The following is a 17368-nucleotide window of genomic DNA, read 5'->3' as shown; positions in this document are numbered from 1 at the left end:
AATGCGACCTCAGCCTCCACAATCAATAATACATGTATTGCGATAAACACATGATCAATATTAAAAGGGTGCGTTTATGGGTGCGTTTACATTGCAGCCTGAAGTGACTCAATTCCGATTTTTTTGCCGTGATGCGACCTGTATCCGATCTTTTCATGGCAGTGTGAACAGCACAGGTCAGATTCTTTTTCGAATCTGACCCATATCCGATACGTATCCGATTCAAATGCGTCCATAACGTTCAGGTCGCATTCATCCGAACTGAACGTCACTGATTCTCAACAAATCTCACTATTCTGCGTCCTGATACGGGCAAGTGGGAAGACAAACAACAACCATGACGGATTATATGAGGATTAAGTTGTTAATAAGCTGCTCCGGCCGGATAACAACTTCAAATATGTAAGCTAAGCTCCACCGTTAGCCTCCATGTTTACTTCCGCAAACACTGAGCACTTCTTCTTTTCATGGCAGTTGGCAGAACACTGAGAACGCTGATGCTATGGCGTCCTCTACTGCGCATGCGGGACACTTTCAGGTCGTTTGCCCGTTTACACTGCAGAACGCATACAGGTCGCATTTACTGGCAGTGTGAACGGCCCCGGCAAAAAAATCGGAATTGCCAAAAAATCGGAATTGAGTCACTTCAGGCTGCAGTGTGAACGCACCCTATAATACGTAATACGTCTGATAGAATATTCAATATATAGAATTCTCGCTGAACTCTGACCCAGAAACTCAGACAATTCCTTGGTTACCTAGCAACGACCTGCTGAGTAACAAGCAGTTTCAAGTTCCCTCCAACTTTGGTTACCTAGCAACGACCTGTTGAGTGACTTCCGCAGCAGCAGTTTAAGATTTTGTCACCATGTGCCTCATAACTGCTTAAAAATAAAAATAAAAAACAACATCGTAGGGTGAAAACTAGATAAAACAGGAAATGTTAGGCCACCAGTTTGGCAGTATTTCAGATATTTAGAACACAAAAACTAATCGATAATTAACAATATTGATTGAAATGAAATGCTTATGTCGTGATACGTTTTTCAGACAAATCGTCCGTCTCCAATCTAACTTTAAGCATATTTTTGAAACATATGGAGAAAATTGATTTCCTGTTTTTTAAGTTTTGCTTCAATGCAGCTGAACTTTAGCGTACTTGCAATTTAATTCTGATCAATTATTCAGGCAGGAAAAAATTTCTAATCTCAAAACAGAACCAGATTCTGTTTACACATACCAGACGACTTACTGTCTATGTTCATGTTGGACAGGAAAAGAACCAGAAATTTAATTTCAACCCACTTAACCTCCAAACAAACTGATGATCTCCAAAAAATGCATCAAAAAATGTTTCTGCTAAGAGAAACATCTGGTCCACTTGAACATGAGAACCCTCCTCAGGGATGGTAAGCAATAAAACTTGACACCAACATGCTGTAACTACAACAGGATATTGTTTTCCAGTCGATCGTGTGTTCACATGCGTCATTCCTCCTGACTGACTGAAAACTTCATTACAACATGCGGCTGTAAATTAAAATAACCATCAGCAAAATTGGAGAAACATGACACTTTAATTAAAGTGGGTCTGTTGCACAGTTTTAATCCCCATATGGCCCGCTTTTACATGATCAGAAAACAAACAGAGGGAGTAATAAAGGTAAAGAAGTGAAATTATAGAGGTGAAAGGCTTTCTTTACATTAACTATATTAATGTTCCAAACCCAGATCCTACACGAAGAGCTAGTAAAAATTTAAAATATTAGACAGGCATAGTTGTAGTCGATTAGAAACTTGAATCAATAGACTTTTAATACAATCAAAAACAAAATTTTAGTTTTAGTTCAACAGAACCTAGATCATTGCTCTATTTTTAATTAAAAACCAGTATTTCAAGTATAAAACTATTCCAATCTCTACATTATCATAGTTGTATTCATTTTATTCTTCTGAGCCCATGAAGGTTTTAAAAATGTGTTCTGATACTGAATATCTGGAGCTCCATGTTGGAGAGGTGGGCCGGCGGTGGAAGCAGCATTAGCGTGCAAGTTTGTGACGTTTTTTTATGGGGAAAGAATTTAGTTTTAAAAGCTTCCCAGTTAGAATTTTGGCAGGGAAAAAAAAAAGAATTCTGTGTCAGTTGTTGCCATGGTGATTCCCGCCTTTAGGTTATTACGGAATGCAAACACTGACATTAATTTTAAAATAATCAGAGCAAATAAAGTTTGCAATAAAAGCTGTTTTTGCTAACATTTTTAAATGATCATAATTTCATTTTTTTTCCTTAATCATGGGAATCAACTAACAATTGTGGGTTTTTCTTCTATCATATTGAAGAAAAACAATATATTGTGTATCATCAGATTTGAATGTTTATTTGATCAATGCAGACTATATTTATGGGGTGAGTTGTTTTTAGCACCAGAAGAAATGGAAAAAAAAAAAACATCTTTGGGTTTATTTCAAATGATTATTGTGTAAAAGCATTTTTATATAATATAGTATGGCATTTTAATAACTTTTCTTCTTGTAAATTTGAGCTTGTCGATCACTCTTGCTTTTTGTTAAATATGTGTGTTATATTTGTGTGAATCTACAAGCTGGTACACCTGAATTTCTCCATAATCGAGGTCATTTCTATTCTTTTCCATTTTTTATGGTTTTATTTAAGATTCTATTTTTAAAATGCAATTCTGAATAAATTTGCAGGAAAAAAATAGTTAAATTTCATATTAAAATAGCAGAATATTCCCAAGTACTTAATGTTGAATGCTTGATTCTACTAGAAAAAATAGAAATAAACAGATAGAGCCAAAAAAACTCAACTGGAAAATTGAATACATGCAGAGTGAACAAGGCTGTGGGTTAGCGGCCTCCCATTTATTCTCATCAACCTGTCCTGTTCCCTCAGCGTCTCAGCCAGAGCTGGGCTGATAGGCTTTCACGCTGCACACCCACTTTATTTAAAGGCTTTGCCTGCTGCCATTCACAACAGTCACACATCAGTGACAGCATCACAGGAAAAAAAAAATAAAATGGAGAGTAATTTACACGTTATTGGAGATCTGACAAATGGCACACAGCCACAAACAGGCAAACTTTTTCTGACTTCGAACTTGGCAAAGTGATTTCTTGTGAAATTCTGCTCAGTCAGCCACCTGCCCACAAACTGAGGAGGAAACACAAGCTAAAAGAAATTAAAATGGGAAGAAAAAACCCAACTGCCAATAAAATCAGGTCACAATGCAATGTTTACAAATCTGGTAAACATTACTCTTGTAATTCCAGCTACAACAAAAAGACTCCAGCTGAATTTAAAGTTATTTCTAGGGTTTATGTCGCTGGGATTGTTCAGACTCACATTTTCTCACAGAGATTTATGACATGACTAACAGATCCTGAACACCAACAGCAGTTCAACACTGTCCTCATTCACCATGTGGCGGTGGTCTGTGTCAATAAACGCTTCAGCCAATCACAGAGCAGGACGAAAATTCCCTTTGGAGACCAAAACATCGCCGGTCTTTGGTTTCAGTTGAACGGCTGGGTTTTGACCTGTCCAAGTGGACTATGGACCATTTATATTTAAGACAAATTAAAATAAATGGTTAAAAATCATCCTCAAGGGCACAAAAAGTGAAAATAAACCTGAGCTAAATGTGAGAAAGTGAAAAACTTTCACAGAAAGTTCACTGTTGATGTTCGTCAAGATTAACTGAAGGAGTGAGTGCTCTCATGGTATTTGGTCCATTGTTTAAAGCTGGAAAACGCCTGAACAAAAATTTAAATGAGGTTTTCTGAGAAGAAAAAGCAATTTTCATGGATCCAGCAACACAGAGACTCTAAATATGGAAAATAAACTTTTAAAGCTCTTTGTAACAAAACAACCACTTAAAACTAAAGATATAGTTTTGTTAATGATACAGTGGTATTGACATTGATGCCAATGTTAATGTCAATTTATTGTGCATCCCTATAAAACCTTTTTGTTGAGCTAATCAAGACAAATTTTATTTTTCATCAAAGAAACCAATCAGTCACTCTATAGCTTTCCACAATGCATCATCAGCCTGGCGGGTGGCCAGGCTTCACTTGCCCTCCCTCCAGGCTAAGCTAGCTTTACAGTTCAAACATTGACGAGTTGATCTCGCTCTCTTTCTCGACGCTTTGTCATGCGTCTCTGAATTTTAGTAGCTTGATGCGGATTGTGCACCACCTTTCACTCGAAATGAGGGCTCATTTTGCACCACTTTGTGCACCAAGTATAAAAACTGCACCGCCTGCACAATCAACAGTTTTCAACCCAATGGAAAAAAAAACATTACTGGTGGTTTTGGAGTCATTCTTTTGTGGATATTTATTGCAATTGTTCCATGAAAAAAAAAATCTTTAAAACTGCTGAAATTTGCATTTGTTATGTTAAGTACATCAGTTGGTTCAAAGTTTTTAGGAGTCACTGTGGAGGTCTATCTAATGGAAACATAGTTGTTCAGGTACTTTGAGACACAAATTACCAACTCAAACATAACATTAGTTTCACGCAAACCTTTGAAACCCTCCTTTTGGTTTTTCTGGTATTAAAATGTTTACTTTAATCAGAGGTATCGGCAGTTTCTGCATGCCAACTCTTTACTTTTCCTGGCTGCTATCAGATCGTAAACACGGCAGACTCATCTGTTGCCATCATTTGGCAGAAACACCTCATGAAATATGCAAGAACCTTTTCGTTTTTTGACTCATGCTGCCATAACGACAAAGTTGGAATCAAACTCCTCTCCGTCTCGTGGTTGCCAACACAGGTTTCGATTAAACCATCAGATCGAAGCGTCAGTTTGTGTTTTTTTCCGCGGTTTCACACTCTTTCACAGACATCTTCATGTTGCTTCAAAACATTTTCCCTCTCCAAGAGTTAAACTCCCTCCGCCTCTTGGTTCTCCTCCTCTACATGCCGCTGATTTCAGCCTTTTATTCAGTCAAGGCGACAGCGAAACTACACGAGACCTGACAATGACGGATGACTTGCTGTCAGCTCGCCGCCTTAGCCGAGGACAGAGAGCTTTCTGCGCTCTCCCTCTCCGAATCTCAGGCAAAACAATTAGTGCTAAAGCTGCATCTGAGCCAAAAACAGGAGAAAATCAAATCTGCAGTCACCCAAGTGCTTCCACCGCTGTGTTCAGCAGCGACCTTAAACTCACAGGAAGGACTGCAAGCCTTCAGACGGCACGCTGACAAATTTGTCTTGTCAAGAGCGAGCCTGATGCTAAAAGGGTGGGAACGCTGCGGGAATGCATTTAGAGCAAAGCAGTGGGTAAACTGGACAGAAAGAAAAAAAAAAAACAATCTACAAGTCTGCTGGTGGATTTATTTTTCCAGATCAATGGGATTTAATGCCTGTCCCTGGTTTTCCTGTACGGTTTGAGTCGCATCCTGTTAGGAATCGATCAGCTCCACAACGCCACACAGGCAGCGGGAAATTCACTTGTTCCCGGATGAAAACATGTCCGACTGAGCAATTAAAAACATCTCCCAAAACCTTTAATTGTGCATATTTTAAACACACATTGATCTTCTTTTCTATAAATATTTAACAACCACACACAGATGGATGTGAGACAGAAAAAATTGGTTTGGAGGCATCAAAATCACTGGTTAGAAATAAATTCATATATTTTGATGGGATTTGTAACAACATTTAAGATATTAAGATCCAGCAGATCAGTACTGGACACTCTTCTGCTAATGCACTAATTTTCCACTAATTAGAGGCTGAATCGCTAAGAGCGTTAAACTATGATATTTAGCACGTTTTGCTTCTCCTACATGAATTTCTAATTCTATATATAAATATATGGCTCATAACTTAATATTAAAAGTCAAAAGAGTGCATTAAAGTACATGTGACGGTGTAAATCATTTAAAAAAGTAAACAAGCTAGAATAAAAACATTTTCTTTTAAAATTCAAACAAAAATTATCAAAATACCTCATAAAAACAATTAGATCAAAATAGAAAAACTTATTTAATTTTAAAATTGACTTAACATATTTGTGAAACATACAATAAAAGTATATAAATTATCATGACTATGAATTTGGTTACTTTATAACTTAATTTGGTAAAATACAGAAATGAGTTTCTTTATAAAACTAAAAAAAAGTGAATAGTGAAGTAAATAAGATAAGATTGTGAAAAATGCAAAATAAAAAGTTCTCTCTTTAAAGTTAAACCCCCACCATATTTTTATTGCTCATTTTTGGGGATATTTTCAACCTTTTGCAGCAAATTGTTCAGTTCAGAAATGGGTCTTTTCTGCAGTTTTTAACTCTGATTTGGCTTTTTAAAATCCTAAAACAGTCTCTTGTAAACAACTTTCTCTAAAGCATCTAACTCTGAGTGACAAATCTCCAAAATGCACCTTTTATCAGAAGATGTGAGGCAGAAGGAGGTGAAAGGAGAGAAGCTGATTGGAGGTTTCAGTGCACCGGTCCTTACCTGCGTCTGTGTCGGCACGAGGAGTGAGGTTAATCTCGTCGGCTACTGTTAAAGGAAGGAGGAGGGATACAAACATCTGGGGTTAGGTTAAGTGCTCATGACATTCCACATGCAACATCCAGGCTGAGCTGCAAACATCACAAAGGCGCTTCGTCTCAATCAGGACCGGACGCCATGCGAGACGAGGAAGAGGAGGAGAGGTTGGAGAGGTGAGAATACAGTTTGAGAATAGCAATCAGAGTCGTCGCGATATGAACACGGCACGCAGCGGCAATCTGGTCGAGAAGATTAGATATGATTACAGAGAGAGTGAGAGCAGAGAGCCTGTTGCAGCCAAAGCAATCAGCGACTGTTTGAAGACATTTCAAGGTGAATCAACACAGAAGTTCTTGACTTTGGTGAGAGATGAAGTCTGGAAGAGTTTGAACAACAAACCTGGAGCGTGCAGGGAAGTGTCGTCAAGGTGACGCAAATTTCAGGATTTAACCTTTTTGAGATAATTAGGTGTATGATTATGCAAGGAGTTATTTCGAAAGAAGAAAGTAGAAGTTGCATAAGAGGAGGCGTTTCTGGAGCGTTCACTTTTACAGAAACCTGATATTAATTACAGAAAAACAAACTTTCAATTCCTTTACAAATTAGCTTATGCTATAATCTGGTGCAGCACATCAAATGGTGACATTTATGTTTGAGCTGTATGTTGTTGGGAATAATTCTGCTTTTAAGCTGGGGGGAAGAAGTACTATGAATAATTTGTTTGGTTCACATAAACTGGAATTAATTGGAGTTTTTTGTTCTCTGGGGAAATGTGTAAATATTAAAATAAAACCCAAGCATTGCAAATCAGAGTTCGGTACCTAGATCCATGCTCTTGGACTTGCGCGTCTTGATGATCTCGAGCTGAGCGGCGTCTCCGAACTGCTTGGTGCGTTTCTCCGACATGCTCTGGCGTCCGAAGCCTTCCCTTTGGAACGAGACGTCCGGATCGTTTTCATCTGGACTCAGAGAGCTGCAATTACACAGAGAAAAGTTGATTTCACAGGACGGATGTAACTAATATTTATCGGCTATTTTCAAACGCAGCCTGTTGCGGAGACGTCAACGATTTTAAGTTGCTGTGCTTGAAATGGGCAAGAAATCATAAGATTTTTTTTCTGCTTTTACTTGTTATCAAGCAGTACAGTTCAAGTACACCTCGCTGCAGCAAACAGAAAGGGGCGGGACGGACCACTGTCAGTCTCGGACCTTATTTGGAAATGGGACCATTGCACTCCTGAAGTGAAGGGGGCGCCATTTCCTATAATATCCACGGGCTCCCGTTTTTATTTTCTTTTAAAATCTGTTTCACTCCCAGCATGTATTTGATTTTTCTTATTTTCTCCAGCGCAGCTCACAGTTTTTAACAAATCCTGTAGCTTTCTGTGTACTTCTAAATCTGCTCATTAGTCGCATCTTTTCCAGCCTGCTACTGCCTCTAGTGGCGTGGGGGTGGTAACACAACTAATATATTAAATTACTTATCAGAATACCATTAAGTCTTTATTATTTAAGATTAATTCTGGCATTACTGGAACAGAAAAAGATAAATTCCCTCACAACACACCATACCTTTTCATTTTCTTAAGGAGCTCATTAAATGACATAAACAAAACCAGGAAGTGGTTCCAGTTTCTCTCGATGACCAACCTGTTAAAACTACCTCGGATCATTCCTGGACAGTCAGCTCAACTTTTCTGAAAACACTGACTATATTTTTAAGAAATGTTCCCAGTGACTCCATCTTTTAAGAAGACCATTGGAGCTACCTAACTAGAGGTACAGTTTGCTCAATTATTTATTCAAAGTAGCTTAAAAAGTTTCAACATAAGGAAACCCTGCAGGTTGCATCTACAAAAAGCTGCAGACGACAATATTTAGAAAAATGAACCATTTAAATGCACCTTTCGTTGTGAGCAGGCAGCTCTTTGGCCCACGGCGGAGTCACATCAGCCACGAAGCCCACATCGTCATGGGAACTGGACGAGGACTGGTCGGACATGTTGGACGGCAGGAGCGGCGGGCGGTCGTCCTCGATGATCACGGTGTCGTCCTGCGGCATGTTGACGGTCGGAGAGAGCTGATAGTTTCCTGCAGGAGATGCGATTTATTATTCCTCTCATCTCTTTCCAAACGTGGAGTTTTAATCTTTCAGCTGTAAAAGCTGCCAAGCACATCCTGACTCCGACTGACCAGACATGGTTCAAATGAATAATAAATGTCAAGTTCTTGTGTTAGTCGTCAGGAATCAAAGAGCAAAAGGCTCCTTTCTACACCGAGAACTGATGCAAACTAATATTTCAGAGAGAAATCCGTCAAAACTGAAACAAAAGGCCGGTGCCCCGCAGCTTCAGCGCCTCCAAATAAAATACGGCAATCTGTGTCACACTTTAAATCATCCATTTTAAAAACTGACTGGAAAGACTGAATCACTCTCTCCACATTCAGCGGTCATACATATTCCTCATGTTAAAACAACTTTTCCAGAATCAAATGTTTGCAGTTCAAGAGTTTTCACAGATTTTTAGCCATTTTTGAAAGAAAAAATGAGAAAAATTTAGTTTGAATTTAAGGCAGAGGTTCATGTAGCGGACAGACTTTAAACAGGGAAGCTAAAAACGGGTGTAAGGACAGACGGACTCAGATAAACAGATGAATTAAAAGGTGGATGGATAGATGGACAAACAAAGTGATTTTTTAGTGAACAGAACATAAAAAATATGTAAAGACCTGATTGTTTTTACCAACTTTATGGCTGTTTTTATTTTAAAACAACATTCTAATCATAAATATAATTCTTAATTTCTTAAACTGTGATGTTTTTTATCATTTTTGATCTATTTGTGCTCGAACACAAAGTAGTTTTTCCCCCAAAACTACAAATGCACATTGGTGATGAATTATTCCTCCCTCATTAAAAAGAAACCAATAACAAAAATCGTTTTGCAAGTCTTTGGTTTCCCAGCATTTAAAACTAGGTCTACAAAGGTAAACCACATACTTTGGTCCAAAATAAAAGTTTATTAATTATTCCTTTTAGCTGCAGGCGAAAATCTACCAAAGTTCAACCAACAGGAGGAGAAAAACTCATTAAAACTGTCATGAATGTATTGGCCAGAAAATAAAAAACTCCATCAAGAGTGACGGTTATTAGAACATCTATAATATAATTGGAAACTTTGAAGCCCCCCCAAAAATACTTTGAGGTCTAAAAGCAAAGAGAAAACGCTCAAAGTTAATCAGCTTTTACCAAAAGCAGTTAGTCAGCGGGGCACAATGGTGTTTCTATGTCAAAACACAAAGATTAATTCAAGCTGTGCCCTCACAAATACAGATAAAAGCTTCCTCAACTGAGGGGAAAAAACATATAAAAGTCTTCTTTCTCCAGGCAGAGAAAAGCACGGCTTAAAAAAGGCATTGATATGCAGCGCATGACTCGGTCTTTAATCTGCGTTTTGAAATTGGCATCAAAAACCGGGGAGCTTCGACGCTTCAGAAAGGGCTTGTGTACCGAGCTTAGGGAGAAGTTTGTTTGTCTTTAGACAGCGTTTGGATGCGTTTGGAGTTTAAAGCTGCAGACCTGAGCCAGCCCCGCTGTTTGTTTCTCATAACTGAGCGCAGAGACGGCCGACGTGCCGCTGGGCCTCCGCTGCTTCCAGCCAGCGGCTGGATGAACCGATGGAAACGAGCTCAAAGGAAAAACAAAGACGGGATCAGGAGAGGCCTGAAGGTATGCAAGTCCGGGTCAATTAAAAACTCTTTGCTTGGTGTTTTCTGTTCCTGAGTGGGACGCCTCAGGATCCACATTTATAAACATATTTCTGATAAAGCATCACTTCTGCAATTAAATCACTTTAAATGGCCAAAAAGAAAAAGAGTTCAGCCCCCAGAGTGAAAGGTCCAATCTGGACATGATCTGGTTCACAAGCAACAACACAGATTATTCAGTCAGCCAGGAGGAAATGCTTCTGGAGAAGAAGTGGAGCAACAATGAAATGAAAAATCTCTGCTGCACTGAAAATTCAAGACGTAAATCAAGATTCAAGGTTTAGATTTCACTGATGTTTAATTTTAATATTTTGTGAAAGGATGAAGAGGCTGGACCTGTCAACAGATGGTGCGTTCAGGGGTAAACGGTTAATAATGACTTGAATAACCTGGACATGTTGGTGGTACTAGTGCGCGCATGTAGCCTTTAAAAGTGTCAATCCTTCATCGTTTTAGTGGAAAATCTTGCTCCTTCAGCTCCTCCCTGCTGTTCAAGTTGATTCACCGCAATTTTGGGAGTCTGAGTGTTTCAGCTCAGCATCTCTCTCTCCAAGACCACACACACACACACACACACACACACACACACACACTTAATCCCATTTCCCTAAGCAGTCCAGTGTGCAACACTGAGAATCCCATCAATGCCACAGTTTGAATCACCGCAGCACAATCAACTGGCAGCTACTGAGTAGAAAACCAATGAATCTGTCAACTCGGTGGCCTGGTAAGAGCGGAGCGTAAAAAAAGCCTCTTTGTTTTAGAGCCAGGACCCAAGGGCAGCCGTCGTCCAGCAACAATACGCCTGCCAAGCGGAGGGAGAGCACACCCAGCATCACCTGAGGACCAAACCGCTGTTTACGCTCTAATGATCCCCGAGGACATAATAACTTCTGGACGGAGCTGCAGGCAAACAATAGGTGGCAGTTTATTTAGATTCAGCTGTAGAGGCTATTATAATGCTGCAAAGAATGACTACATACCTGGAGGCAAAAGGGGAAAAAGACGTTTTTGTTGCAAATGGAAATAGGATGGAGTGAGAATAACATGAGGCGAAAGACGGGCAGAGGCAGAGGTTTTACGTCTCCCCTTCTTTTCGTCTTGTCTCGATCTATTTGCATAATTAGTAAGGAGGTTATTGCCAGGGGTGCCGGGCCTTGAAAGCTTCTGGCCTGAAGGAATAATTAAGCTGCTCTCTTATCCTTGGCATCTTGAGGGTGAAAAACCAGCGAGTGATCTAAGAGCGTGCAGCAGGGCCAGAAAAGACGATACATTCTGAATAGGAATGATGTTGTCTTCTAAGAAACTCTAATGCATGATTTATGTTTTGTGGCAGCTTTACAACAGACTTATTCCAGGCAACTGTGAAAGGCTCCCCCAAGCACTCTCAATAATCTATTCAAGAGAAACGACTGCCGCCGCGCATGCAGAGCTCCGGCTTTGTGTTTACACGCGCACACATCTGGGAGCCGACAGCCACACGTTCAGCCGCTGGCTTCCCAAAGTTTTCCAGATCCGTCCTCGATCCAGTGAGGTCATTTATAAGAAAGCACAAAGTGTGGCAGCAGTAAATTACTCTGCAATGTCTTCAGTAGCTTCAACTGGAGACCACACATGAAGAAACTTGCACACTGTTCTGCTGATCCATCATTGCAAACACAAACTCCCTGAAGCTTTTTTTTTAAGGTAAATTAACCCAAATTGAAGACAGATGCACCACATTTGTTGGCCTGGTGGAGGTGGTGAGAAGCCAAAAGGTGATTAGTAATCACTGAAACGGTTTGGAGGGACTTTGTTCTGCAAACTACAATATCAAACATCTCATTTACAATGAAATCACAAGACAGTGGGGCCCTGGTATTCACGGCGGCTAGGGGATGCAAACTGCTAAAATCCACAAATTCTTCACACGAAAAATCAGGAGAGGCTCGTCTGCCAGATGTACTGCAATGCATCAAAGTCTCAGAACAAAATCTGGAGGTGCATTCACACCTGTCCTCTTCAGTCCGCTTCAATCCAACTCCACTCCATTAGCCTGGAAAGTTCGGTTCAATTGAGTTCTGGTTGAAATCTGATGCAGACCAAAAAGCGAACTCTAACCCACCTGAAGACCTCGGTCTCGGTTAGGCTGAAGTGAAACCTGGTGTAGTTCGAATGAATATAAGAACGTCTAGCAAACCAGAGTCCGCTCCAAAGCAGGAAGCAGACAACAAGAGCAGGGCATTTTGGGTAAACGCAACCAAAACAAAAGCGCCAGTCTAGCGTTTCAGGAAAAACGGCTCATTGTCTTTTACCAACAACCACTAAAATCCGAAGATATTCCATTGTTGTTTACATTTTGTGAAGCAGGAAGTTGTCTTCATGTCATGTCTTCTTCTGAGGTTTTCATGTCGTTTCCTTCAGTGGTTCTTGGTTCAGCGCCCCCACAGGTGAGGAGGAGAACAGGTTTTTCAAAGGGTTCGGTTTGTTTGACTCAGTGCAGTGTGAAAGACAATCACAGCAGCTGAAAATGTAAAATGTTCCAATTTTGAACCGAGTCTACCTGACTATCAGGTGTGAAAACACCTTTGGTGACTCAACAGCAAGTAAGAGACTTGGCAAAAATGGCTGCCAAAAAAATAGATCCAAAAAGTATTATGCGTTTTCCAGCCACACACTGCTTCTTTACAGCACAATCAAGTAACTATGTTACCTTGAGTTGCTATAAAAAAGCTCTATGTAGCAAACATGACTGATTTTACAAACTGATATCTGGAAATTGGGCTTCTGTCTCTTTAAGAAGCTCCTGCTCTTTCCAACACGCCGCCTTCAGCATGTCATTTCAACAATGCTCCTCCATTATGCTGTTTATAGCCGTTCTTAGGAGAGTTGGATTGAAGCGGTTCATATGATGCTGCTAGTCTGGAGGAGCCGAGTGGGGGAGGCGCTTTGAAACAATCAGAGTTGGACAAACTAAAACACACATTAAAAACAATAAAAAAGGCTTTTAATTCACAAAATTACCAGCAAAAAATTTGCTTATTTTGTTAATATCTGATTTCTCCATTAAAATTTTAATCAAGTCCAACCACTAAAAATAAATAAACATTTGGTGGCAATGAAAACCTCTATAAAAGCATCTAGGAGAAGTTTGAGGATTAAAGTGCAACCCTGGAGGTTTTATCCTCTCTACTTTCCACCACACAGGCAAATTAAACTTTAATCCCCATCTGACCTCTCCAGTCTCCCTCTGACCCAACGCTGCTGAGTAATGCTTTATAACTCAAGTCCTTGGACACTTTTAGGTCAGCAGAAATTTATTACACACTCAATTTTAAATCCATATGAAGCAGAAAGATTTTTTTTTTTTTTTTGCTCATCATATCCGGGTTCAAGTTGCCCCTTCAGATGCACAGACTGTAACAGAACGATCAGTGTTCCATAAGGAGGGAATAAATCATGAGGTTTTGGTATCCAACACTTGGACCATCATGTATGTTAGACATGCTTTGTGTCCCATTGTGCGGCAGATTGCACGTCCACTTTCCTCCCTCGATCGGGTCAATCCGGTGTCACACGTGACGAAGGATCAGAAACGCATTTGTGGAAAGTGTAGGGTTTGATGAATCAACGTCTGCATGGAACGTGTCTTAACCCTCACATGTTGGAAGTGACGAACGGCGGGAGGACAGACGTGGCGGCTGTTAACAGCTGGATTCTCATCAAATTTTTAACCATATTTTACCCCTTATTTAAAGTCAGAAGAATCACTTAACTTTCAAATGGGTTGAACTTTTAACACATTTTTAATTTCTTTGTGAAAATGGATTTAAATTAGAAGTTTTTCTTTTCAACTGCATGCTATGTGTGCTTTCTAAAACATTTAAATCACTTATAACTTTTTTATAATTGTGCTTTAAATATGATCCAAACTAGGTTTTTAACTAAAAATCTTGGATTTTTGTGTTTCTGATTCCTGATCATCTTTGTTACGTCCCTAGAAAAAGTGCTTAAACGTCCAATTTAAAATACTAAGCTACAGTGGTTTTTCATTTAAGGTTTTTTATTTTTGAATCACTTGGGACTGGACAATAAATCAATAAGATATATATTGCGATAGACATGTGATCAATATCAATACGCATGACAGAAAATTCAATGTATAGCATATTTACCAAACTCCAATCTAGAACTGCACATCATTCTGGGAGATGTAGGCAGAGGAAAGACTTCAGCTGCTCAATCTTTCCCAAATAACTAAGCAAGACTGGTGGCATCGGTTGCCTAGCAACAACATGCTGAGTAACGAGCAGTTTCCAGTTCCGCTCAACTTCGGTTGCCTAGCAACAACATGCTGAGTAACGAGCAGTTCCGAGTTCTGCTTAGCTTCGGTTGCCTAGCAACAACATGCTGAGTAACAGGAGCAGCAGCCGTTTCAGGTTTTTCCTATGTGCCTAATAACTGCTTAAAAATAAAAAACAACGGCGTGGAGAGAAAACTGGATAAAACAGGAAATGTTACACTAAAAGTTTCAGATATTTAAAATAAAAAAAAACTACTCGATAATTATCAATATAGACCGACATAAAACAGTTATATCACAATTCAGCCACATCCTAGAATAACTTAAAAGTCAAGAGTTGAAAATGAATCTGAAATGAATCAGATACTCAAAGAAAACTTTGATAAATCATAATAAATAAATCTACATAGAGAAATAAAAGAACATCTCTAGATTTTTGCACAGTATGACATTATGCATAACCTCAGTAAACACTTGCTGCTCTTGTTCTAGAGATGTAACAATCAGCCTGTCTGTTCGGCTAAGTGACGGAGATCTTGTTTGCATGAGTTGACTCAGGCCCGTTTCTCCTCACTTTCGACCCTGCAGGCTCATTATAAGTTGTTGCTGTTTGATAAGCATGGCTGAACGTAGCCGCTGCAGCAGCATGATGGAGCTTCACCTATTAACACTTCCTCTGTCACCCTCCTTTGTTTACACTCACAGCGGTGCCAGTGTCAACCAATTTGCATGAAGGGAAAACAGAGTTCTCACTTTAACATAATGTTGCACTGATTAATGAGGCAGAGTTAGCGGAAGCTCATTTAAAAAGCTGATTAAAAGTTGGTGCATCAACTCTTCCTCGGTTAAATCTGTTTGCACTGTGAGGGGTTTTCTGTCAGATTTCCTGTTTGGAGTGACTTGCAATCATCTATCAGAAGCAGAAGCGTTGCTCTCTTTATTTTATTGCATTTTTCATGAGAATAAAAATAAGGCTTTGTAAAATGAAAACAGGGAATTTGTGTCGTTGCACCATCTGGTGTGCAGAAGTCCTTCTTTTCAAGTCATCAGGAAATTTAACCAGCAATCCATCAAGCAATAATTTATGTACTGCACACATGCAATCCTGCACAGCTGCACCTAAAGCTCTTACATATGCATACGAAAACGCTAATCTCCTCCACTTTGTCCGACACACACGTTTCTACAAACCCGCAGACTTCAAAGCCATGTCAGAGCCCGCTTTAGGTCACAGCAACAGAAAAGGTTTTAAGACGTGCAAATCCACACAAACAGACACTGTAAGAGAGAAACTGTAAAAAGAGACAAGTTTTGTTCAATCTGTTGCTCCCTGATGTTGCTAAGAGTTTGAAAAAAGGCAGAATGTGACAAAAACAGAGCAGATGGCACAGATGGCTCACGCTGACGAAATAAACAAATGTAGGGGATTTTTTTTTCATTTGTCGTTTTTCTTCGATTTTAAGAGTCAGAAATCAGCTTTTGTTGCAACACTGGGGAGAACGGAATGAAATAAAAACAAACAATTTAGTCTGATCTGAAATTGGAGCAGCGGGAGGCAGATGTTGTCCTGGGTGGGTGCTCAACAGCATTTAGGGTTAATTTCTGCAACTCCATTTTTTATTTATACCCACTCTACTCAACTTTTAAAGTCGACTCCTTTTCTGAACAGCAGCGGCTTTTGTCTTCATATTACATCATTAATACTTAACGTTTAAATTATTTATTCCATCATATAACTTCTGCAAGTAACTAAGGATCGAATAAATGATTAGTTTAAAAAAGATTCCTAATCTAATGCGTTGTATCATGAGGTTTTTATGACTATATTGTATCCGATCCGATTTCTTGAATGTTGGTTTTCTCTCTTTTTCTAAAATGGTTGTACATAGGTTTTCTTATTAATTTTTTGAACTGTTTTTGTTCACAGAAAAATTTTCTATTCTCAAATTTCCTGTTGAACTAAGATTTGTTGTTTCATGTTTTTGTGAAACATTTTTGCAGAAAATGTGACCAGTCAGATTGTTTTTTGGTGTGAACTAAGAATATATATATATTTTTTTGAAAAACATTATTGGAAAGTTTGTCTATTTGTCTTTTTGTTTTAACTATACATTTTTATATTTTCTATGTATTATTCAGGGAAAATTTGTATACTAGCATTTTTTGTTTAAACTATGATTAATTTTTATCTTTATGTTTTTTAACAGCAAATGAGTCTATTCACAAACTTTGTTTAATTTACATCTTTTTAAATTTTTTTATGAAAAACGAATCGATCCACACACTTTGTCGTATGAAATAAGAATATTCTTTTTTTTATGTTTTTTGTGGAAATTTTGTCTATTCATATTTTGTTCTGTGAAATAATAATAAATAATATTTCTTTTTTTCTTTAAACTCTGTTGTTTCTAATGTAAAATCTCAAAATTGTATCCATCCATCCATCCATCTTCTTCCGCTTCATCTGGATTCGGGTCGCAGGGACAGCAGCTTCAGAAGGGAGCATTACTTTAATTTTCAGTCATATCGCCCAGCTCTACTTTGCACTAGTTTAATGAATAGATTCCTGATCTTACGTTTAATTTGTGTTATTCAAGACAAAAAAAACCCCAAAACGCTCAGCTTGAGTATCATTAAAAACCCGGACTAGTAGTGCAATAAAAAGAGCTCAGTGGCTCATCTTCTACTTGATTTAACATCCCAGGTTGTTAATAGTCTGTGTACTTCAGGGAACAGCTCTTACAATCACCTTTTCCAGCTTAGTCTGTTTGCAAGTCCGTTTAGAAA

At 38.9% G+C, this 17368-nt stretch overlaps 1 protein-coding gene across 8 annotated transcripts in view; it reads right to left on the bottom strand.

Annotated features, from left to right (window-relative positions):
• Positions 1–17368, bottom strand: part of pard3ab (par-3 family cell polarity regulator alpha, b) — a 151361-nt gene that overhangs the window by 92387 nt on the left and 41606 nt on the right. For 6 of the 8 annotated variants that reach the window (XM_015051494.1, XM_015051499.1, XM_015051492.1 and 3 more), the window contains 3 exons: positions 8436–8622; positions 7353–7504; positions 6496–6540 (listed from right to left, as the gene is read on the bottom strand). In XM_015051494.1, the coding sequence (XP_014906980.1) occupies positions 6496–6540; positions 7353–7504; positions 8436–8622 (384 nt within the window). The remainder of the gene's footprint in view (positions 1–6495; positions 6541–7352; positions 7505–8435; positions 8623–17368) is intronic. The other 2 variants (XM_015051500.1, XM_015051495.1) reach the window with 1 other exon arrangement.

This window comes from Poecilia latipinna, unplaced genomic scaffold, assembly GCF_001443285.1.
Source record: "Poecilia latipinna isolate Pla-1442-1.1 unplaced genomic scaffold, P_latipinna-1.0 Scaffold1048, whole genome shotgun sequence".
Lineage (NCBI taxonomy): Eukaryota > Metazoa > Chordata > Actinopteri > Cyprinodontiformes > Poeciliidae > Poecilia > Poecilia latipinna.
The sequence above is the reverse complement of the archived record's forward strand: the minus strand, read 5'-3'. Positions and strand labels throughout refer to the sequence as shown.